This window comes from Heloderma suspectum, chromosome 7 (genome assembly GCF_057233095.1).
Source record: "Heloderma suspectum isolate Gila_16-S chromosome 7, 16-S_ref, whole genome shotgun sequence".
In the NCBI taxonomy this organism is placed as follows: Eukaryota; Metazoa; Chordata; class Lepidosauria; order Squamata; family Helodermatidae; genus Heloderma; species Heloderma suspectum.
This window is the reverse complement of record NC_139464.1, coordinates 42,835,248-42,860,233: the sequence shown is the minus strand read 5'-3', so window position 1 is coordinate 42,860,233 and position 24,986 is coordinate 42,835,248. Positions and strand designations below refer to the sequence as shown.

General features: G+C 44.4%; 1 protein-coding gene across 1 annotated transcript in view; it reads left to right on the top strand.

The window, feature by feature from the left end:
- Positions 1-24,590, top strand: part of SOX10 (SRY-box transcription factor 10) — a 29,455-nt gene extending 4,865 nt beyond the window's left edge. The window contains exons 2-3 of the mRNA XM_084809785.1: positions 21,426-21,691; positions 22,531-24,590. Of these exons, the coding sequence (XP_084665911.1) occupies positions 21,426-21,691; positions 22,531-23,240 (976 nt within the window). The 3' untranslated portion in view covers positions 23,241-24,590. The remainder of the gene's footprint in view (positions 1-21,425; positions 21,692-22,530) is intronic.
- The last annotated feature ends 396 nt before the right edge of the window (positions 24,591-24,986 follow it).

The following is a 24,986-nucleotide window of genomic DNA, read 5'->3' as shown; positions in this document are numbered from 1 at the left end:
CCTAGGGAGTGAGGCGCATCGAACTCATGGAATTTATTTTGTAGTAAACATGTTCATGATTGCACTGTGCATCATCACCATCCTGTTTATGATTAATTTGTGCTCCCTATAGTGAAGAGAGCTGGACACTACTTGATACCTCATTCCTAGTATTAAGTGGTACTGAATATTGACCATTTAAGGCAGAGGTCTGGAAAATGTTCAGGTCCCTTTTACCCTTATGGTCCCATGATAACGGTTGTTGTTTACCTTTGTCCTGCTTGCATAGTTCTGGCTCAGGGCCAACACAAGACGTTTTGCTGCCTGAGGTGAAGGACAAGATGCCCCTCCCTCATTCCATGTATAGAAACTGGCTGGACTTGCAGTTGAATTTTACTTCAACACCAGCAATGGGGCAGTGGCCTCCACTTCACCTGAGGGCAGCAGGCTCATATAAGGGTCATAGGGCAGGCCGCGTGGAGCTCTGTCCTCACTCCAACACCGCTCTGCTGCTGCTTCCCACCTCAGCCCCGGGCATCTGCCACCTGAGGTGGCCATCTCACTCTACCTAATGGTAGGGCCAGCCCTGATCTGGCTTTAGAAGAGTATTTACAATGTGTCCTAGTGGCTCTCATGAGGACAACCCATGGGCCAAATCAACATGGCTGCCTTCCAAAACCCCCTGATTTATACCTTCACTTGCTTTGCCTTATTTGCTTTTGCTGACAGAGACTTCCTTGTCTTTCTCCCCACTAACATGGCTCTACATGCTTTCCTCGTTTTTTGAACTACCCAGCTGCCAACACTTCAGAATCAGCAGAAATATTTTAAAATAAATATTACCTCAAAATACATTTCAGTCTTCTTCTTCTTCTTCTTTTTTTTAAAGTACTTGTTCCCTAAATGAAAAACTGAAATGCAATTTTACTTTGTCATTTCGGCATGAAGCTCTGATGTGGCAGCATTTACGTCTTTAAAAGCTACTTCGGAAGCAAGGTCATTTTCTGTTCTGATTCTAGGGACACACAAGTCAAAAAGGTCACGCTGTCCACCAAGTACTATGGCTCTGCAGCTTCCACTCCGTTCACTGGGGCTTGTGCGAGCCCCATCACAATGAACAGAGGCTGTACAGCAGCATAGCACTTGGTGGATCAGTCCCACGATAACTCAGTTTACTGGTTCCACCTGAGTTGGAAAAGGAAAGAGATAACAAGCCTAAGTACAGATACCACTGCAGGGGTAGGCAACCCAGTACCTCTCCCCTTGCCCCAAATGTTTTGGATGACAACAAGCATAATCCTTGATCATTGGTCATGCTGGCTGGGGCTGATGCGAGTTGTAATCCAAAACATCTGGAGGGCACCAGGTGGCCTACCCCTGTGTTACTGTATTAAAGGCTAGTTCATGAGACTTCAACTGGTGGATCACAGCTTTCCCTATGGTAGGCTAGGCCAGCAGTGCCTCCGATATTTTGTAGGAAGAATGGGGGAGAGAGAGAGAGAGAGAGAGAGATAGCAAAATAATTTATAGAGGTTTAAAACTAATTCTCATATTGTGCAGGTTGGGTTAAATTTGGGTTCTTGGTCTGGAAAGGTTGAAGCTCAGTGATCCGAATCGAAAGCCATCGTTTAAGGCTGTTTTCACACATATGGCTTAAGCTGCAAATGCAAAACCTGCATTTGGCCAGAATGCCAATTCACATTACGAACGCTACTCCTTTGCACTGTCTTTCACATGAACAACAAACAGATGTTAAAGTGCAGGAGAGCTTCAAGGCTATGTAAGACACACGTATTGCAACTTTCCATGTACTGAGAATGCAACAGATTTGGGATCAGAATCGATGTGACCGTTGGTGCCATTAAAGTTTGAATCACTTTGGCAAACTATAAACATCTCTTGCTTCTCTTGTCTTGACCTGCAGAAAGCCTGCTGCTGCCCTTGCTCTGTTAACATTCTTTATAACTTTCTCCTTCTTTCTGTGATTCCACATTCTTACAAAAATAGGAGTTCTAAGCTGTTTTTTCTATTTATTTCTTTTAAAGATTAAGGTTACTCAGTAGTCTTCCCTCTCTTTTGAGGGATGGAAATCCACTGACTGTGTTTCCAGATCTTGCTGAGTTTAAGAGACATTCCATAATATCATTCACAGTCCCATAGAACATAGCAAATACTGGTAACAGCAGGGCTGTTCCACAGAATCATAGAATAAGACCATCAAGTCCAACCCCCTGCTCACTGCAGGAATCCATTTCTTTCCGTACTTTGCGTAAAACCTAATGGATGCCCATCATTTGACACTCCGTGATTCCGAAACATCCCTTATTCCTGAAGTGTTGATCTGGCAACCCTTGTGACACCAGGTCCATCCTGCAATGCAATACCCCTCAGACGGCCAGGATCACGCATTGATATAATGACATTGATTTTTTCTGTTGCAACCCCCTATTTTGAGTGGTAGACTCCAGAGGATAGGAGTAGTTCCTCTCCTTTTAAAAGTATCTTTCACTGGCAATATATAAAAGGGATTGCTTTTTCCAGTTCTTCTGGTGCTGCTACTGCTGCCTGCCAGGGCCAGGAATAATTTTCACGGTGGTTTGTGATCCCTGTGGGAGAGTCGGACAACTGCAGTTTTCTTCAAATGCACGCAGACTCCCCTACCCCTGGATTCAATCAATGCACTTTGGGAGCCCCTGTTATAAATGTCTATAGATGTAGACATCAAGTGGCGTTGCATTTTCATGTGGTCATATCTGCACATCAGTGGAACATGGGGGTTCCTATGGGGAGGGAAGACCTGTGACTACCCAGTACACTTAAAATCATAGTGCTTGCACCACTTTTAATATGCAATGTGCTTTAGCTCCTCTTCCTCCCAACAAGCCTATGAGTTATGTTTCTAATGTTCGCATTTTACAGATGAGAAGCTGAGAGTGGCTTGTCCAAGACTCCCTCTCTCCTGCTACACACGCGCACACATATTCACTCACTAATTCTGCAGCTGAGCTGAGGTTTGAAAATGGCCTCTCAGCTACTGGACCAAAGTAGTTCTAAAATGTAAAGGCCGGTGACTCCACGCATGATGGATTTCCTATAGAAATACATATGTTATTTAGGAAATCACATGTGTGTACCTCATGCATGCATTTTCATATAAGAAGAAGATACATGTCTATTTTATCACATGTGCCTGTAGGGAAATAGGTGCATGCATTCATGATATGTGATTGCCAAGACATGTGGGGTACATATAATTTGCTATAGGGGCTTCAGGGGGGAAAAAAAGTGTATATCCATGGAGACCATCATGCATGAACAAACCATGTGTGTCTTTTTGGCAGCATGTATGCATGTTCAGAATCCTAGCCTTTTCATGTGTCTTTTTAATCTGTGCTCCTCATTTTGCAGAGAACTGTTTAGTACACTGTTTTCAGGCAGTGTAGGAAAATGTAGCAAGCTTGGGGTAACGATACATATGTGGCATCCACAATTGCATTGGCACTGACAGGTTTATTAGTGTGGGAAAACAAATGGGAGTGAAGTACACTCAACCTCCATCCATTCCAGGGGCAATTCACTATGAAACCACACCTCTGGGAAATGTAAATAGGCCCTTATGTGATTTTGTGGTGAGTCTCTCATTAGATTATCATGTGCTTTCGCCTTACAGTGTGACCCAAGTTTTTTTTTTTAATGATTAGTGATAATAGGGGACAGCTAGAAGTGATTCAGCCTCTGTGGTAACATCTGTGATGGTAACTACTTCTGTTTTATGCTGTAATTAACTGTTCCAATTACTTCCCATTTATTTAAGCTCCTCTCTTCCTGTACATCATGCTGGGAATAGCTATCCCACAGAAAGTATAGAACTGCTGAGGAAATTATTATTAATTGCATTTATATCCCGCCTTTCTTCCATGATAGTATTCAAAGTGGCACGCATGGGGTTTGCAGACTCCCATGCAACCACTGATCAGCCTCTGACTAGTTTCAGCAAGGTTGCTGCATCATGCATCTTCAGACCATGCCCTAGACTGTTCTTGATCAAGGCTACCTATTAGCTGCCAGAGGTTAGAATTATCTGTATTGTGAACTGAGATAAAAATGTTATGAACATCAGTAGACAAATATCTTAAATGTTTCCCCTCATTTGGTGCTCCGTATTACTGTTGGACTTTCCAGTGGTAAATCATTAGACTACTTTTCATAGGCTGCAGAGCTATGCAGGGCTCACTGTGGCTTAGCCCTGTAACTAATTTTTAGTGCTAAGGATCAGTTCTGGAATATATAGAATTATAATTGGGTACGTCTTGTTTTATTTTATATCTGTGCCATTATTGCTATGATGCTGTGACTTCCCTCTCTCTTTTAAGCCACGCTGTGGGTGAGGGTGGGATTTAAGCAGGGTATAAATTATTTAAAAATAGAATTATTGTTTCTGTTATTATGTCTACACACTGGGACAGGGCAACATTTTCAGGTCTTACAGACTTCCACCATATTTAAACGGTTAAATAAAGAACTTATTTATTTATTTATTTATTTATTATTTTTATATATTTCTAAAAATTTATTGGTGGTGGTCGTAGAGACTTACAAATACATTTTTCCTTCAACTTGATGTCTCATCACTTCATGACCTGTCAATGACTCCTGGCTGAATGTGTCAACAGTCTGCATTACGCGGTATTGCTTTAGTTGTTGTCAGGATCAGACAATGTGAATGTTCTGGCTGCAGAAATGAAGCTGTGATGGTGGATGCAAATATGCAAGTCATCTCTGGATGTTTCTGTTAACCAGTATGAGTGCACATGTCATCAGAAACTTGAATGTAGTAAAAACTGAATGTTTTCCTCTCTGTTTTGCTAACTTCAGTCAGGATAGAGAGAGGGTGATACCAAAAGGGCCTGCTTAAAGAGAAGGTTTTTTAAAAAACAAAACAAAACCCCACACCCTAGAGTATTTTTGCAACTGAGTCTAGTTGCTTAGCTGCTCCTTTTCACCATCTCCCATGCAACAAAATGGCATCCAGTGCCCAGTGGAGGCTGTGGCTGTGATTTTGGTGCGGCTGTGAATCTATTCTGGGTTTCAGTCAGCACCAGCCCGAACTCTAAAGAGCTATCTAAGGTGCTGAACATATTTTGGGGATAGGGTTCAGCATCTTGGATAGTTCCTTTAGAGTTCTGGCTGGTTACGACTGAAGCCCAGAATGGGTTCACAGCCCCACCAAAATCAGAGCCACCATCCTCCACTGCCAGTGCCTTAGACTGAATGTAAGGAAATTGCTGGACCCAGGATAGCTGCTGAATTCACTTTGGATGCTGCAGTTCAGGGGCAGACAACATGGTGCCCTTGAGCATCAATGTGCCCTCGGACTCTTTTCTTGGTGCCCACCAAGGTGCCCTACCCCTCTCACTTAATTGTGTTTATTAACAAATTTTCTTACCATCAGCTGGGATTGCTGTGAAATAGGTTTCCGTTGATGTTGAAAACTGTGGATTCAAGGGGTTGTTTAGTGTGCTGGGGCTCAGACCCCACCTATCTATCACAAATTATTTCTAAGGTGGTATCCTGTCAAGGTGGCATACAAGGTAAAAATCACACAAAGTAGATACAGCAAAAATCCATTAAAACATATTCAATAAAATCCATAAAAACAGAGATTGCCAATTAAAATCAATAAAAACAAAACCTACTAATAAAAACCATCAATTCAGACTTGCAGAAACACCAGAAAAAACAAGTGGGACTTCAGAGCTTTCCTGAAGATCTATAAAGAAGGGTCCTGATGAATCCCTGATGGAAGTTGATTCCACCGGTACAGGGCCACCACTGAGAAGGCCGTCTGCCTTGTACTCAGTCTTTTGGGAAGGTTACCTGTCCTTTGCCATGCCTCCCATGTCAGCCATTTTGTGGTAGTGCCCAGGACAGTTTATCAAACTGCCAAATGTGTCCATGGCCCAAAAAGTTTACCTATCCCTGCGTGTAGTGCCATTAGATTTTTCTAACCTAGTAAATTGCTTGGGATGTGGAATCCTTGGAAGACATCTTTTCTTAAGAGGCAGAGAGAGACAGAGATGGGTGCTACAGAGCCAGATGGTGATCCTCAGTGGTGTCAGACAGTGCTGTGGGAACTAAAGTTCCCTTTAGAGGGTGGTGGGCTTTCACTTACTTATGCGCGCGCGCCTACACACACATTATATACATGCATTCTGTGAAATGCCTGTAAACAGGAGCCTCACCCATTTGGAAACAAGACTAAACGATTATCAGAATCTGGTATAATGTAGTAGGAAACCACACTCATTCCTCTGTTTGAAAAACAGAGGCCAAGATACTGGTGTCCAGAGCACCCTCTCCTGGGCAAGAGATCAAATAACAAATTCCAACCAGAATAAGTACTGGCCGCAGGAACGGGTTCCTGAGGAGTATGTTTGTTGCAACAAAGGAGGCAAAAAAAGAGAGTGCTGAGGCAGATTAAACACTAATTGATTGGTTGCAATATGAACTGAGGACCATAAGAAGATGAACTAAGGTGTATCAGAAATATTCTCTGGTGCAGCTTAGTCCCTGCTCTGTGTGTCTAGGAATTTACAGGAATATCTATAAACAACCTGATCACAAAGGGTTTTTAACTTGGGGACATTTCTACACTACAAAGATATATCACTTTTATACCAGTTTAAGACTTCCCCCAAAGACTCTTGCGAATGGTAGTTTGGTGGGGGAGCTGAGAATTTTCTGTTAGAGATTCCTAGCCCCCTCACAGGAAAAAGCCCTTTTAAGCCTTAGGTATGTTCTCAGTGGCTTTCCAAATGATAATTCAGTGTATCCCAGCCACATTTTATCCATTCTGCAATTTTTGCACAAGGGTTGTGTCCAGTGGTATAGCTATCTGTGGAGGCTGATGGCACTGATAACAGTAAAAAAAAAAAAAGGTAAAGGTAAAGGTGTCCCCAACCAGTCGTGTCCGACTCTAGGGTGTGGTGCTCATCTCCATTTCTAAGCCGAAGAGCCAGCGCTGTCCGAAGACGCTTCCGTGGTCATGTGGCTGGCATGACTGAACACCGAGGTGCACGGAACGCTGTTACCTTTCCCGCCGAAGCAGTACCTATTTATCTACTTGCAATTTCTTGCTTTCGAACTGCTAGGTTGGCAGGAGCTGGGACTGAAGACAGGAGCTCACTCCGTCACACGGCACTCACGTCTCGAACTGCTGTCCTGCCGACCTTCCTGTCTGCAGTTCAGCGTCTTAACCACTAAGCCACCGTGGTCCCTACTGATAACAGTAGGGTGGTGAATTCTCCCCAGGTTTCAGTCAGAACCAGTCAGAACGCTAAGGCTGAATCCACACATAGCAGTTTTACCGTTATCATACTGCAGTGATAACTATTGGTACCCATTGGTGTCATGTGCACCAATAGTTATCATTGCAGTACGATAATGGTAAAACTGCTGTGTGTAGATTCCCCCTAAAGGAGTTATCCAAGGTGCTTCGCAGCCAGAAACAGGCAGAACTGTAAAGAAACTCCAGAGACTGGGCTGAGAATCAGGAGTGTCCTTATCTATGCTTCACCTTGGACAGCTCCTTTAGAGTTCTGACTGGTTCTGACTGAAACCTGGATTCTCCACCCCACTGATATCGGAGCCACCAGCCTCCACTGCTAGCTAGATAATTTTAGACCCTAGACTTAATGATCTTAGGGGGGCCTCTTTCAGTGGCCATGTGTATTGCTTCAGTTGTAAAGCACACGACTAACATTTCTCTACCAGCCAAGCACCATTCCATGCTTTACAACTGCTTCTACATTCCTGATATGTTACAACAACACAACTGCTTGTCAAGCCTGATTTTAAAAACAAACTGAGCACGTGCATTTTAAACTCACTTAAATCATAGCACCATCATGACTACAGGAATAAAATGGAACTCCATTTCGTCTGCTGCCCTGCTGCCCTGATCACCTGCTGCTCTCAGAATGTTCATTTGCCCCCTCCCCGCTTTGGTCCCAAGGCCCTGCTCTACCTGTACCAGTGGATGTGTCACCAATAATGCATCAGGCAGGCACCATTGTGTTCCTTCCGGCTCCTCCTGAAGACATTGGCTTTCTTCACACGGAGCTTCTATCCTGCAATTGAGATTGCTCCTTCACGGAAGTTTGTGGGCTCTTTACATGATGCCGTGACCCTCCATGGCGTCTCCTGCACTAAATGCCCTTTGTTCCGTTTTTAAATAGATTGCAGATAATGAGCTATCAAATTACCCCATTGTGTTCTGCTTGAGTTCCCTCCATGAAAAGAGGAAAAGCAGCAAGAAGAGGAGTGAGATCAGTGAAAGATAATGGAAGACTCAGATACAGGGGAGGAGGGGGAAAGGGGAGGTGGAAAAGGAAGCACATGAAAAAGGGAGTTGTTGTGATACTGCATTTAAAACAGAAGCAGGAAGCCCCGTTTTAAATGCAGGATTTTAGGCTGGTATAGAGATGCCCATTGTTATTTCAAGAGGCCTTCCTTGCATGACCAGCCACAGTTTATTAAATTTGACCTTATTGGAATTTGTCTTTTTAAAAAAAGGTTTTAACTGTTTTAACCTGGTGTTTTATTCTTTTACCTTGTTCATCACTCTGAAATCTTCTGATGTGGAGCAGTATATAAATATTGTAAATAATAAAATAAATAATAGCTCAGTATTCCATAAGAGATGTAAACACAGCAGGTGTGTTGTGGAGGTGTAACCTTGTTGCTGTTCATTCCTTTCTCTTTTTTAAATTTTACAATGCATATGCTTCTGTCCATGAGGTGGGGAAAGCACACAGGCTCTAAACAATTAAAAAAGAAACCGTAACAGAGGAATGGGCAACCTGTGGCCCTCCAGAATTGTTGGACTACAGCTCCCATCATTCCTGACCATTGGCCATGTTGGCTGAGGTTGATGGGAGTTGGAGTCCAACAACATATGCTCACCTGTGACCTAAAACAAGGCACGATTTAAAAAAAAAAAGTCTGGCAACCCATGCAATGTGAGAGGGAGGGGAGGAGTTGATTTCTGGATCAGAAGTAACATTTTAAGTTGGGTTCAAAAGGAGCCAGTGATGCTCATTCAAGAACAAGCTGTGCTCCATTTAGAAGGGCTATAAGTAGCACGTAGTGTTGTGCTTTGATTGAACAGATATTTGTAATATCCCAAGAAGAAAAACACAGCCTGAGAGCAAGGCACACAGACTATGCTCCACAAATGGGAGATAATTGTACACATATACTTAAGGGGTAGTGATGGAATTGAGACACTTGGGTGCCTGATGCAGCTTTGGAAGAAACTGATTTTACACATTCGCAGGGGTGGGGAAACCTGTGTCTCTCCAGATATTATTGGGCTTCAACTCTCATCAGCCCCAGCCAGCATGATGTGTAGAAGAGGGAATTTGAGCATGTGTTGCTTGTCATGCACTACTAAAGGTGCAGGAAACCTGACCTTTTTTGCATCTGGTCACCCTAGCTGTGTCTCAGGGCATAATATAAATTCGGGCTCCTCAGATCTCAGTTTGAGCATCTGATTTCAGTGCCAGACCGGAGACTGTGAACAGGTGAAATAAGGAGCAGAATACCTTTCCCTTACCAAAACCAGCAAAGATTCTTGTGGTGTCTTAAAAGCTAATAAATTATGGCACAAGCTTTTGTGGAGTAGAACCCCTTCGTCAGATGAATGGGCACAGTTGGCTGAAGAAGAAAAAGAAGTGGTGAAATGGCAATGAAATGCAAAAAGTACAGTATGTGACACTTCAATTAAGCCTTAAATGGATGCCAAAAGGGGGGGGGGGGCAGGAGCCATTCACAACAGCAGTAATTGCTGATAATAAAATCATCCTAGTTTTGCAAAGTTAAATTAACACCTATAATGGGGCAGGAAAACCACTATCTGTGTTCAAAACCAAATGGATAGCACTGAACTTCTTCATAACTCAGTTTCATATCTACTGGAACATTCTTTTAAAGGTGCTCCCAGACAGAGGGTTCTAGCATTACCAATTAAAAGGTATTGTGCAGCTATTCCCTTTTCATCCGGAATAAGAAAAGATGGAAGATGCTCTGTTGGTGGTGTGTAAAGAGAAATAAATTATCTGGCTCGGAGGTTAGAGAAGGAGGGCTATCCAAAACTAGATGTGGATAACAGCAGGATTTTTCTCAGCACAAGCAACCTTGCACAACTTTCTGTTGTTACTGTGCTGTCAATTTCCATTTCTCTCAGTTTCTTATTTTTCTAATCTTAATTTGGGTTCACCTCAGACACTGAGAATTCTCCAGTCCTGAACTTTGTTTTTGTTTTTTTAAGTTTGCATGAAAATCCTTAAGCATTTTTGTACACATTTTTGCCTAATGTAACCAAATACAATGCACGTTTAACATTCTTCTTCTTAATATATGAATGTTTGTATGCATATTTTGATTGGAGAAGTCCATTGGCAAAATAGGAGACATGTGAATTTTGAAGGATAATCGAGTTTTGGTTTGCACAGTGGTTCAAAATTGTGAAATTAGGTAATAAATTTACCCCCCATCCCTACTTGCAGCATCTGCATGTGTGTGCGTGTGCGTGTGCATGTGTGCGTGCACATATGTACATAGATACATATGATCTTGTGTTGTCTTCCCCCCTGCCCCTATTCTCATTGCTCTCTGTGGGATCAATGACTAAGCCCTCCTTACCACACTGAGTCAGCTGCAGCTGATACCAGTGAATAAAGAGTGGTGGCTGTGTGTCACAACTTAACTGTACCACTTACAATCAACCACTGGCATAACTGCTACACTTAATATGCTGCAATACCAAAATAATAAAACATGGAAACGTAGGTTGTCTCTGAGTATACAACTGGAGTGCAGATGCCACTCTGACTGCATAAAGCATTCTGCATTTTTGGAGGGGGGGGGCAGAGAGAAGGTTCAGTTAAAGCTGCCTTAAGACCAATGGCTTTACATGCCGATCTGTTCTCTCTTTTTCTCTCCATGCAAAAATTCCTTCGCATGAAAGGTCATGAAGTAGGGGGGACGCCCAGGCAGGAAGCAAGTGAAATCCAAATCCCCCAAATCTCTCAGCCTCTGCCTGCTCATACCAGTTTCACTTTGCTAAAGCTGATTTGAAGTTCTGATCCCTGGGAAGAACAAAAGGAAGCCAGGAGAGATGGAAGGAGAAGAGAAAGATAGGGTTGGGTGTGTGGCATGTACCTGGATGCAAAACATTCACAGAATTTGTAGAGAAGACTGAGAGATTGACATGATTTTGTTGTTGTTCAGTTGTTCAGTCGTGTCCGACTCTTCATGACCCCATGGAACATAGCACGCCAGGCCTTCCTGTCCTGTGCTCTCTCCCGGAGCGTGCTCAAGTCCATATTCATTGCATCAGTGATAGGGGTGTATAAAATTATGCATGGTGTGAAGAAAGTGGAGAGGGAGATGTTTTTATCCCTATCTCTTAATACTAGGACCTGGGGTTATCCCATGAAGTTGAATAGTGGGAGATTCAGGACAGATAAAAGGGAGTACTTCTTCACACAGTTTACAGTTAAACTATGGAATTTGCTATCACAAGATATAGTGATGGCCACCAACATGGATGGTTTTAAAAGGGCATTAGACAAATTCATGGAGGATAAGGCTATCAATAGCTACTAGTCATGACGTCTGTCATAATTAGCTAATCATGATTACCTCCAGTGTCACAGGCAGTATTCTTCTGAATACCAGTTGTTGGGCTTCCCATTGGGGCATCTGGTTGGCCACTGTTGCAAGCAGAAAGCTGGACTAGGCAGGCCTTTGGTCTGATCTAGCAAGGCTCTTCTTACGCTCTTAGATCAAGCATGCAGAGGAGTAGGGGTGGGTGGGAAGTTGAGGCTGTTTCTGCAGCATGTTTCCTCCTATCAGATGTTTCCATGTCACTGCACATAAGGTACTTTGCATCAGTAAAGGCCGACTGCATCTTGCTGTGTCCTGGAATCAGAAGAAACAGTACAGTTAGGTACACATGGGTGCAGTCATAGAATAATCCATTCTTTTTGCTTTGTGTGTGCACTGGTCCAAGCAAAGACTGGAAGCCCTGGATAGCTTGCAGGGACCTAGTTCTCTACTGACTGGTACTTGGTTAAAAAAAAAATCTGGATCCATTCCCAGTGAGTCTTTGTTTTCTTTCCATTCCAGGAAAACTCCCAAGAGCTTTCAGAATTGGTTTGATTCCCAGTCCAGGTTTCCCACTTCTTGGAAATAACTGGGAGTTAGGCAAAGTCAGGATGGAAACATATACAACCTTTTAAGACCCTTTGGAGAGCTGTTTGGAACAACTGAGGATGGGGAAATCAGGGTTGTTGGGGACGTTTGTGGGTGATCTATGGGGAAAGGAAGCGAGACAGGAAAGCTGGTGTTGAACTCATGGTGGCTCAGTGGTTCTAATCTCCTGGATTAAGGCAATGGTAGAATGCAGTTATGTGGCAGTGACCCACTCAGCACTGCCTGGTGTGAAGTTAGGTCAGCACCGTAAGAGGCTCCAGGGCAGGTCATTCTATATAGTTACTCCCTGAGAGAAAAAGAGAAGCTAAGTCTTATGTTTGCCATTACCTTTGCTAAGGTCTGCTTATGGTACATTATTCCTACCATTATTGTCCCTTCATCCTGAACTGTCTTACTTTATAGCCTTAGGCTGCTTCCAGACAGAGGCTGCTAGTACTACTAATTAGAAGGCGTTGTACTGCTGTTCCTTCTTTTCTTCCTTAATGGTAAGAAAAAGAAGAAGCAGGGCATTTCCAGACTGAGGGCTCCTGCTATTGCTAATGATCCAAAGGCATCATGCATCAATTCAGCATTTTCTTCCATAATGGATTTTCTGCGGTAAGAAAAAAGTGGGAAAACAGGAAAGCTACAAAGGGAAGACGACATCTTGGCCTCCTCTAAAAGCTTGTGAACGAGGCAGGGAGATGGCACCATAAAAGCCTCACCTGGAAGCACCCCAAGACTCTGTGAAAGGGTTAATTTCAGTAACACGAGAACCTCCAGCACTTGCATAGATGCACAGAAGCTCCTTCAGTTTATGTCAGGGTGGACACTGAGCCCATAGAATCCCAGAGTAGTTCTGATTCTGAGGAAGAGGAGTCGCTCCTGGGAGAGGAGCGCGCTCCTCTTTCCCAGGGCCAACAGCTGATGGAGATTCCTCCCACCAGCATTCCTAGCTTAGATAGAAGTCCTGGGAGTGACAGAGCGCGGGAAGCAGACTTGATGGATGCGTGACGCCAACGCAGAGAGCGGCGCCAAATGGAGGGCGCAGAAAGGAGGCGTAGTGCCCGGTTGGCGCACAAACAATGGCTGCGCCCAGAGGATCCAAGGGAAAAGGGGAGGGACTCTCCCTAGCCCTTAAGTTCAGGGGTCTGCCAGTAATTCCCTTTCAAACGGGGACCAACTGTTCCAACGTAGGGCATAGGTACTCTGCTGCTCATATCTAGTTGCTAACAGTAGAGTTGTTAAGTTGTAAAAGAGGAATAAAGCTTTAAAAAGAATCAGTTTGTCTGTGTCTGGACTTGGCTACTAGATTAGACTGAGAGAGGCCTCCAAGGAGCCCCTGACAGTTTAGTATCTCAGAAATTCTCAACTAGAGATCTTACGTAGAATGATGATTTTGCTCGTGAGATCACAGCTGTGCTTAGCTTGGCTGGAAATGTCACACCAAAAGAAATATATCTTGGGAGTGTTTCTGTTTCTTATTCAGTCTGGAACTTCATTTGCAGTGTGGGGTGGGGGAACTGAAAGAACATAAGGAGCTCCCATATACTGTGTCAGACCCTTGGTTCATCTACCCCAGTATTATAAACACTGACTTGCAGCAGCTCTCCAGGATTTCAGGCAAGGGTTTTTCCAGCCCAACCTGGAGATGCCAGGGACCATCTGCATACAAAGCATGTGCTCTGCCACTAAGCTATAATGCATAGACCCAGATTCAGATTTTATTCTTGCATGGGCCATTCACATATCCAAAGCAACTAAAACAAATCAGGGCAAATACAGCATAAAATCAAACTCTAAAATGGTTTCTACTAAACTAGATTCACAATACATAATTTAAAATTCATTAAAATTCATTTAAATTAAACTGCTTCCATATTTAAATGGATAATTATAATCTGAGAGTTAAGACAACTAAAAAAACCCATTAAATCAAGGCATCCCCAGCACAATCAACTGCATTTTCAAAGATAAATTTTGCACAAATTCTCGATGCTGCCAAAGCAAAGAGAGAGATCTTGTGAGCTCCAGTGGAATCTACATCAGACAAAAGATTAAAAAAATCTTCTCTGGAACAGTATTACAATACAGGTAAGACAAAATAAAACCCAAAAATGTAGACCTTGGTTCAGAATGTAAAGGGCAGGGCAGCAAATAATGTGGCAAGTCTTCGATGTCTGGACCCACTAAGTTATAGTCTCTCCCTAAAGTTAAATGATGGAATGATATTCTGAATGGAAGACAATACCAAAACTGGAGATCTTGAAATCTAGAACATGGTCAGAAGGCACATGAGGCAGCCACCTTGCTGAAGCTAAGCAGGTCTGGGTCTGATCAGTGCTTGGAGGGGAGCCACCTGGGAACCACATGTAGCCACCTTGAGTTCCACGATGGAAGAAAGGTAGGATATAAATGTAATAATAAATAATAAAAAATTATGCAAATTATGAATGTGCAAATTGGATGTGCTAAATTAGCATATTTTAGGGATGTGTACAGATGTACCCCAAAATAAAGGTTGCTGCACTCTGGAAACACACCCACCATGTTGTTATCAGGTGTGCCCATTTCTTTCCAGGCCCAACTCAGGGAAAACTGGTTCTGCAGGCTGGAAGCATGATGGGCTGGTGGGTATGATGTCATGCTCCCCCTTCTCAGGGTAGCTTTGCAACTAAAAACAAACAACTTAACATTGTGGTATGCTATGTTAATCACTAAACGTACAGGAGGTGCTGAAATAACTAAAATTAAAAAGGTAGATAGCCCACCTGAAGTATGGGCAGAGGGGCAAAACCAACAACTATCTCAGCATTCAAAATGGAGGCAAGTGCAGCTGCAGATTGGAGGACAAAGGCAGAGAGAAGCTGGGGATGTACTCTCCAAGAAAAAAAAGTAGCAGTAGCTCATATCTTTAGTTATGTCGGCATGCGCCTGAAGTTATGTTTTATCCTACAAGTCCTTTATCTCTATAATTTGAAGGGTTTATAACAGAGTTCCCAGCCAGCAACTGATGGATGTGATGAGAGGATGGAGCACAAGACTGGGTCTGTGGTCTGCTTCCCTCTATTTGGTTTTAGGTGCAAAGGTGGAGCAGTTCTGGAAACCTTGCTCCAGCTCTCATTTGTTTTAGGGGAAGGCCCTGGTTATGAAGGGCAGTATTCAATGCTGCCCAAGTGCCAGTGGAACCCAGCACTTGCACAACTGGAATTTAGTGCTTCAGACAGGAACCGGAAACATTCGTTTCTGGAAAGGGGCATATCAGCGGCATTCAATAACAGAGCTCCTCCAACCTGCCCCAGTCTGCAGATGAGCATTTCCGCTTGTTTGGGGGCTTGCTTTCTGATGCGCTAAATCCCTGTTGTGCAAGCGATGGGTCCCACTTGCACAACAGAATCAGCAGGAGTGCAGCAGTCCCACTGGATATTACCCTGAGTAACCACACCCTTCCCCCAAAGGATGTACAGATGACAGGGCACTCTGTACATTCTTACAGACACTCTTATTGATTTATGGCTGTCAATTGATTAAAGAACATTTAGGGTGCAATCCTGTGCACGTTTAGACAGAAAAACGTGCATAGGATTGCAAATAACTCTCATGGCTGGGTGGGGAATGCTGGGACTTGTAGGGGTTTTTCTGTCTAAACGTGCATAGGATTGCACTGTTAGTTGATTAATTGACAATTTGTTTGTCGGTGAAGCAATCAAAAGTATAAATAAATAGGGCATGTTACCAAAACCTCAACAATGGAGCCCTTTTGTGATATTTTAGGTAGATACTTCCAGGGACCAGTAGAAAATGGCATAGACAGCTTCATGTATCCCTAGCATATTTTACTGTGCATTTTAATTGTAAGCCACTTGGGTAGCCAAATAAATATAGATACTGATGGATGTGTAATATCACTTACAATGTAATAAACATAAGCCATTAGAATGGATGGTCATCTCCAGTCTTTTCTTGTTTCATTCTCCATTTGTGTAACACTCCAGAACCAATAAATAAGAATGTTATTAACTAGCATCTTGACACGGATTAAAATTAGCTCCCACTGGTTAGCAGACTAAAGCTTTAGTTGATTCATCTGCCAATTGATTCATCTACCAACTAAACCAATTAGAACTTGTGGCTCTAATAAATTGTTGCTTCTCGTGTTCCAAAGCTGATCCTTGCTATTCAGAACAGATACGAGGGCTAAAGCCTCTGGGTCCAATGAAGTCTCATCATTGCGGCTTCATTTACAGGCATTGTCCTCACAACCCTATTGCTCCCAGTATATTTTGTGTCTTACTACTATCATAGATAGGAAGCCAGGAGTGGGGCAAGACTAAGTCCTGATTAACATGTCTGTGGGTAGGCTGGGCCTTCTTGGAATGTAAATATGTAGAGGCATCTCCCATGCAGTAAGCTATTTTTAGGTTCCCTGCAGTTTTGGGAGCAATTTTCACCATGCCAAAGCATCCCTTCTTTTTTCCCCAGCAGGTTACTTTAGCATAGTGACAGTGGCCGAAACTGCAGGGAGAGCCATTTATCTATCCACCTGTCTGTTTGTCTCTCTCAGAGTCAAACCTATGGAAGCAAAAGTCACTGCTGTAATTGGTAAATAAGGGGAAGTGGGAAAATCCTGCTTCATAGGCTGCTACAGGGATGAAAGGGTTCCGTGTGTGTGTGTGTGTGTGTGTGTTTAACATATAGTGCTACTCCACCTCCCTATCTGTTCCTTCTGTTCTTTTTGAACAAGTTATATCCTTCAATTGCTGTATTCCAGTCATGGGGGTCATCCCACCAAGTTTCAGTTACACCTATCAAGTCGGGAAATCAACCCTGAGTGCTCATTGGAAGGACAGATACTGAAGCTCAAATATTTTGGCCACCTAATGCGAAGAGAAAACTCTCTGGAAAAGACCCTGATGCTGGGAAAGACTGAAGGCAAAAGGAGAAGGGGATGGCAGAGGATGAGATGGCTAGATAGCATCACCGATGCAATGAATATGAACTTGAGCACACTCCAGGAGAGAGCGCAGGACAGGAAGGCCTGGCGTGCTATGGTCCATGGGGTCACGAAGAGTTGGGCATGACTGAACAACAGTCAAGTCGTAATTTCCTTCCTGTACTAAGAATTGAATTTCATTCTGTTTGTTTCCCATATTCCAGCTGAACTTCAGGAAAAATTTCCAGACTGTTAGAGCAATATGACAGTGGAACCAATTACCTAGGGAGGTGGTGGGCTCTCCCACACTGGAAGGCATTCAAGATGAAGCTGGACAGCCATCTGTCAGGGATACTTTGACTTAGATTCCTGCATTGAGCAGGGGTTGAACTCGATGGTCTTATAGGCCCCTTCCAACCCTACTATTCTATGATTGCATGGATTTTGTCTATCAGACCAGAGGTTTTTCCCTCATTGGACAGAACAGAAAAAGGGAAGAGTTACTTTTCCCTGAGAGACACAGTTCTGGGTTTGGTTTTATTAGAATTTGAGTGAAATAATATGTTCTGCAGGCATTGAATGGACAGCCTAGAATCTGAGTATAATACAAACAATATGGAAGGCATACTACCATCTTCACTTGGCTCAGGCCAGCCCTACCATTAGGCAAAGTGAGGCTGCTGTCTCAGGTGGCACTTGCTGGGAGATGGGAACTCTGTGTGCCATGTAGCTTGCCCTGAGTCCCCTAAGTGAATCTGCTTCCCTCAGGGGTGGCGGTGGCCGCTGTCCCATTGGCAATGTAGAAATAAGATTCAGCCGCCAGTCTAGGGAAATTCTGTATGCGGAATGGAGAATGGCAGCATTATCTTATCCTTCGCCTCAGGCAGCGGAGTGTCTTGGGCCAGTTTGGAAGCCTCTTCTGCTGCCCCCTCCCCAAAGATACTGAAAACATAGAGGAGGAACAGCCATCTTTGTGTGCTTGGGGCACAGGCCACTCTAGTTTATGTCCAGAGGCCAGAAGTGTAGTCTTGCTGTACAACTTGGCCCACTTCATGAGTGCTCAGGCTGTAAACAACACCAAGCAGTGAGGGCTTCTCAGGTTGTACTATGAATGTATTCAGAGCTGGCCAAGCATTCCCCTAAGAAGGATAGGGAGAACCCCTTAAGAGTGAAATAATGAAATGAGAGCCAGTGTCGGGTTGTGGTTAGTATTGGACTTAAACATGGGTGTGCCAAAGTCCAATCTCCACTAGTGTGGCCTCTTGTGAATCATTAAAGAAGAGGACAAAAAGAGGACACCAGTTTGCATAAAATCTGCGTATGCTAATTTAGATGTATAGATGCAAATTTACAAATTACTTTAAATAGAAATACCATACATTTTTTATTTATTTAGTTAAAACATTTGTATCCCGCCCTACATCATTAAGATCTCAGGGCATCTCACCACAGTGCGGAAGACTGTGATCAGGTGACCTGTGTACCTTGCTCAGTCTTCTGTTCAGGGACTAACTGTGGATGGGCAACTTCAAGACCCCTGTTGCTCTCCCTTCTTATGGTATTTTATTTTTAAACTGGTCTTGGACTGGACAACATTTCAAATAGAGGACATCTTAAATAGAGGAGAGTCCTCTGACAGCCCTTCAAGTAGAGGACTGTCCTCTGTAAAAGAGGACACATGGCCACCCCAATTCCCCACTCAGACAGAAAGCTTACTGGGGGACCTGGGGCCAGCCCCTATCGTGGCCTAATATATCTCACAGGGTTGTTATAAGGATGAAATGGGAAAGGGGGACCATGTATGCTGACTCTGAGCTCCTTGGGGAAAGGGTGGGATTTTTAAAAAGTGTAGTAATGTATAGTTTCTCTCTCAACAACTTTTGCAAACTATTTTCTATTCCTTATAAATGAAACTGGCAACAAACATTTTAACCACACCTTCATTAAAATCACATATTGTTGCCAGGGTCCAGAGAAAAGTTATTTCAGGAGTACCAGCTAGCCATCCCTGGCATAGGGTGAAAAAATGACTGCCTTTTATAAGGGAGGTCAAAAGCAAAAACAAACTAGGCAAAAGCAAAAAGGTATGAGATTTTGTCCATCCCACGTCTAATGGGATGCGTGGCAAGATCCTGTCCTAACTGGAGAAAACTCAAAATGTTACAGGACTGACTTTACATTTCTATAGTGCCTTTCATCCAGAGTTCTACAAGGCTGTGCTATTTTTTAAAATTATTATTACTCCTCCAAAACAGTGTCTTCTAAAGCAGTGCCTGTTAAACGGACTGAAATTGAGTCCAAAACATAGTTGTTGTTGTTTATTCATTCAGTCGCTTCCGACTCTTTGTGACTTCGTGGGCCAACCCACGCCAGAGCTTCCTGTCGGCTGTCGCCACCCCCAGCTCCCGCAAGGTCGAGTCTGTCACCTCTAGAATATCATCCATCCATCTTGCCCTTGGTCGGCCCCTCTTCCTTTTGCCTTCCACTTTCCCTAGCATCAGCATCTTCTCCAGGGTATCCTGTCTTCTCATTATGTGGCCCCAAAACACAGAGACCCCCACAAAATCCAAATTGCACAGCTCCCAAAACCACACAAAACAAAGTATAGAATATACCACATCTCCATGGAATATGTCATATTACTCTGTCAAATCTCTCAAGACATGTTATAAGACACTGGAACTTCAGCAGAAAAACATGTATAGAGAATTCATAGAACTCCATAGGAAAAGACACACCCATGAAGGGCTTGTTCACAAAATCAATTTGTATATACCAGTGAATTTTAGAAAAAAATGATGTGTGACAAAATCACAATGCTTGCTATGTGGAGTTTATATTAGTGTTTATATGTGTTAAATGGAACTCAATTAACTATTTGGTAGTGAGTGAGTGAAAAGTGGGAGGGAGGGGTGTGTGTAAGAGGGAGAGAGGGAGAGAGAGAGAGAGAGTTGGTTAGATAGGGCTTTGGGGTTTGATTAAGGTGCATCTAGATAGTGGGGTTGTGGGAATACGAGTTAGAAGGGGTAGAGTAGGCAAGGTAAGACCAAGAACTGAGTGATTAATTATAAGACATAACATCTCTTGTATTAAATAAACTTTAATTTGTTTGTTTTTAACTTATAAAATCCCACTCTTGTTCATCTTTCTGCAGTACCAATAGCGTTGATATTTCCTGGGTACTTCTCCTGGTTGGGTAAAGGGAACTAATTAGGCATATTGGGTCTGTCTTTTACCTGGTGATTTTAGGGGCTGAAGCCTGTGGGACATTGTGAGGACAGCTGTCCCAAAGCGGAGGCAGGCAGACCTGAGGGAGGGTTACATCACACTGTGCCTATGGCAAACAACTTTGCTGGTGAGCTGAACTGCAAACTACTCATGGTGAATAGGTGGGATAGCTGATTAATTGAGGCATAACTCTCCCTGGGCTCATAAAGAGGTGCCTGAGCATCAAATACCTGGTAGTTCAGCCTTTCCCAACATGGTGCCCTTCAGACGTATTGGACTACAACCCCCATCATCCCCAGACTGCATGGTCCGTGGCCATGAGGGGGGCTGTAGCTCAGTGGTAGAGCACATGCAGAAGGTCCCAGGTTTAGGTCGGGCTGGAAAACCCCTGCCTGAAACCCTGGAGAGCCACTGCCAGTCAGTGTTGACAATATTGGGCTAGATGGACCCATGATCTGACTTGACAGAAGGCAGCTTCCTATGTGGGGATGATGGAAGTTATAGTCAAACACATCTGGAGGGCATCAAGATAGGGAAAGCTGTGGTAGGGTCCTTCCAGACGGAGGGGCCTCATGCTAACAGTCAGAAGGCACTGTGTAACTATTCCATCTTTTCTTAACACATTTTCCACTGTAAGAAAAAAGACAGGAAAAGCAGTGGGAAAACATGGGAGGGCTATGAGCAGAAGGAAACACACACACCCCATAAAATTCTGTGAAGGAGGCAAGGGTGATGGCATGAGAAAGGCTTTGTCTGGAAGCACTCACAGTCTCATAAACTGTCCTGAAGAGCCTCAAAGTGTAGCTGCAAAACCTTCAGAAAAGGGTTGTCCAAGGGCATGATGGACTAATCATACTTCAGAACTTCATCTTTGCCCATCTTCTCTCCAAAGGTGCGGTGATGTGAGATTGCCTCTGATGGGCTTGTGTTATTGGTTGATGTTGCCTTGATGTTTTGTGGTTCCACTTCTAACAAACCTGTCTCCCGCTTCCTCCCCCTGCTCCCGACTCTTTCTGGTCTTCTTAAGATTGTTGAATGAAAGTGACAAGCGACCCTTCATCGAAGAAGCAGAACGGCTGCGGATGCAGCACAAGAAGGACCACCCTGATTACAAGTACCAGCCGCGTCGGCGAAAAAACGGCAAGGCTGCCCAGGGCGAAAATGACGGACAAGCTGATGGGGAAGCTGGTGGAGCTGCTGCTATCCAGGCCCACTACAAGAATGCCCACTTGGACCACCGGCACCCTGGGGAAGGATCCCCCCTGTCGGAGGGGCACCCTGAACACTCCTCAGGTTAGTCCCATAAACACAGCTAACCCAGTAGCGAGATCCGCGACTCTTCAGGTTACTCACCCCAGCTACCTGGGAAATCAACAGCTGTCTAAACACAGGGCAGCATCACAAAAGCCACTTTGGGGGGGGGGGCAACATGACTCAGTATTTAGGCATGGCACAGGCGAGCTTGGCAACATAACAAAGTCTTAGCTCATCATTGCCAAAGCCCATTCCTGCTTCAGAGTCAGAGTGCATGAAATTGTGTTCCTCATTGGAAGGCCAACCTATGCTTGCTTTTCCTGTTGATATCTGGCATCTGCATTCCACTTTACATTCAGCTGCCATCTCGTTGTTGTTGTTGCTGTTGTTGTTTTTACTGGGTACCAGCTTTCTATTTTCCACATTACACCCAGCTGCCATCTTGTTTTTCTTTATTACTGGGTACCACCAATTTAATTTTTCCACTTTACACCCAGCTGCCATCTTCTTGTTGTTGTTATTTGTTTTTGCTGGGTACCACTTCCTTTTTGCCTCTTCACTAGAGGCTCTATAAAGGAATGACTCTATCAGGTCATAAGAGGGTAGAAAAGTCAACCAAGATACTGGTCTGTGCATGCTCCATCCTCTAGGACATCCTTCCCCAACCTGGTGCCTTCCAGATGTCTTGGACTGCAACTCCCATAATTTCCAGCCTGCATAATTCCCAGGGCGCCAGGTTGGAGAAGGCTGCTCTAGGAGGTCAAGTCTATGTGGTACCCTGGACATGATCTAGCCAAGATGTTCTGTTGATATATGTAACATGAGAAAGGTAATTCACATGTTCTCTCTGTTTCCTTCATGTGGTTTTCATCTCACAGGTCAGAGCCATGGACCCCCCACACCACCGACCACTCCGAAGACAGAACTGCAGTCGGGTAAGGCTGACTCCAAGCGGGAGGGGCGTTCCCTTGGGGAAGGAGGCAAGCCTCACATCGACTTCGGCAATGTGGATATTGGGGAGATCAGCCATGAAGTGATGTCCAACATGGAGCCCTTTGATGTCAACGAGTTTGACCAGTACCTGCCGCCAAATGGACATGCTGCTCACCCAGGCCATGTTGGGGGTTACGCCACAGCTGCTGGTTATGGCCTTGGGAGTGCCCTGGCTGCTGCCAGTGGACACTCTGCCTGGATCTCCAAACAGCACGGTGTCCCCTTGTCTGCTGCCACATCATCGGTGGTAGACTCCAAGGCGCAAGTGAAAACAGAGGGCTCTGCTCCGGGCGGCCATTACACTGACCAGCCCTCTACTTCCCAGATAGCATACACCTCCCTCAGTCTGCCCCATTATGGCTCAGCTTTTCCCTCTATATCCAGGCCTCAGTTTGACTACCCTGACCATCAGCCCTCAGGACCCTACTACAGCCACTCCAGTCAGGCTTCGGGCCTCTACTCGGCCTTCTCATATATGGGGCCCTCCCAACGTCCCCTATACACTGCCATCTCTGACCCGGCACCCTCAGTGCCACAGTCTCATAGTCCCACACACTGGGAGCAGCCTGTGTATACGACCCTTTCAAGACCCTAGGGAATGGGGAGCAGTGACCAAAGCAGCAGTGGAAAGCCTCCGAAGAATCAGCCCCAGAAGACGAGCCTCCGAGTTCCGAGGTCATTCGGTGAAATCCAGACGCCAGAACCCACAGAATATCCGGGCGTGTCTATCATGACCACAGTTATCGATGGCTCACCTGGCTGGAGGAACGTTCCCACCCACCCCTCATACTCCCAGTCCCCGATTGGCTTCCAAGATCCCGTAGGCCTTCTAGATGAGGGTGATTCTAGGCATGGAGCAACTAGTCATGGCAGGTTTTTGTCGGGCAGATCGAGGGTTTAAAAGGATATTATAACAATAATAACAGTAAAATTGAGAGATAATCCCCTCCCTTCTATTCCCCACCTTCGAGCTGTCCAGACCATCAGTCTGATGGTTTAGCAAATAACCAATGGCCATAACTTTGCCATTCACTGTGGGTGAAGCACGGCTAGTTGGGCACCCTGGCGGATAAGTTACAGGAGAAGTAGGGTGGTACAGCTGATGTGGACAGTACTTTAGGACATTCCCGCTTCAGAATCGCACATGCATGAAATTGTGCTCCCCATTGGAAGACCAACCTCTGCTTGCTTTTCCTGTTGATATCTGGCATCTGCGTTCCACTTTCCCTTGTCAATCCCATCACCTTTCTGCTGCCTGGCTCTCTTAAGACTTAACTACACAGTACATTGGACTCAGGAACTGCATTATATGCTCTGGCCACCTTTGCATCCCAGCATGTAAGCTTGTGTGTACATGTTGGTCCCTTGGACCATAAAAGGCAAAGGGCTCTGAATCCTACTTTATTGTTGTGAACATTTTGTATTCCTAGTTTGTTTCCAACACTTTGTGGCCCCCTTCTTAACTCCCCCCAGCTACCTTTCTAATACTCCTGAAGATACCCCGCCAAAGCCTTCTGGCATGCTTATGACTGTGTGTGTGTGTGTGTATGTGTGTGTGCACGCGCACACATGTGCAGAGGGGGATGAGGGAAGGTAGAAAGAGTTTAGTAACCAGAACAGCCAGTGTGGTTCTCCTGCTTGCTTAAATACACAACAAAATGTGCCACGACATAGGACCACAATGTTAGCTGATGGATCCTCGCTCTCATGCTGTTCAAGACATTTTGGTGCTGGAGGCAGAAAATTCAAGTGGTACTCCCAACGATGGTAAAAATATAATAGACTAAATAGCTGGCATTTGATGCCCTCTAATCATTCCCTAAAATCTGCTGTGTGAGAGAAGTGGCCTTGCCCTGCCTAATGGTACAGCCAGTCATGCTTGCAATTATTCAACTAAATTTTACAAGGAGGACATTGCTTGTGCAGCTGATGATGAATCACATTTAAAAAAAAAGAAAAAAGAAAAACTTGGGTTATGCAAAATTCAAATAAACCCAAGTTCCCTTTTGAGTTTTCAAATAGAGGCAATCAGTTCAGCTAAGCTGAAGTCTGCGTTCTTCTTTTCTATGGCCCTATGTGAAGCTCTGCTTGCCCATCCCACAGCTTCCAAACAAATAATGCCCCCAGTGCCATTAAGCATGTCATGTTGAAGGCTACCTTGACCAGGGCTGGCCCTACCAGAGTGTAGGCCTCAGGCAGCAGATGCTGGGAGGTGGCAGCAAGGCGTTGGAGGAGAGAGTGCCACGTGATCTGCTGTGTGCTAGCCTGCTAATTTCAGGTGTGGAGGAGGATACTCTCCCATTGTCAGTGTTGCAGAAAGATTCAACTGCCAGTCCAGCTG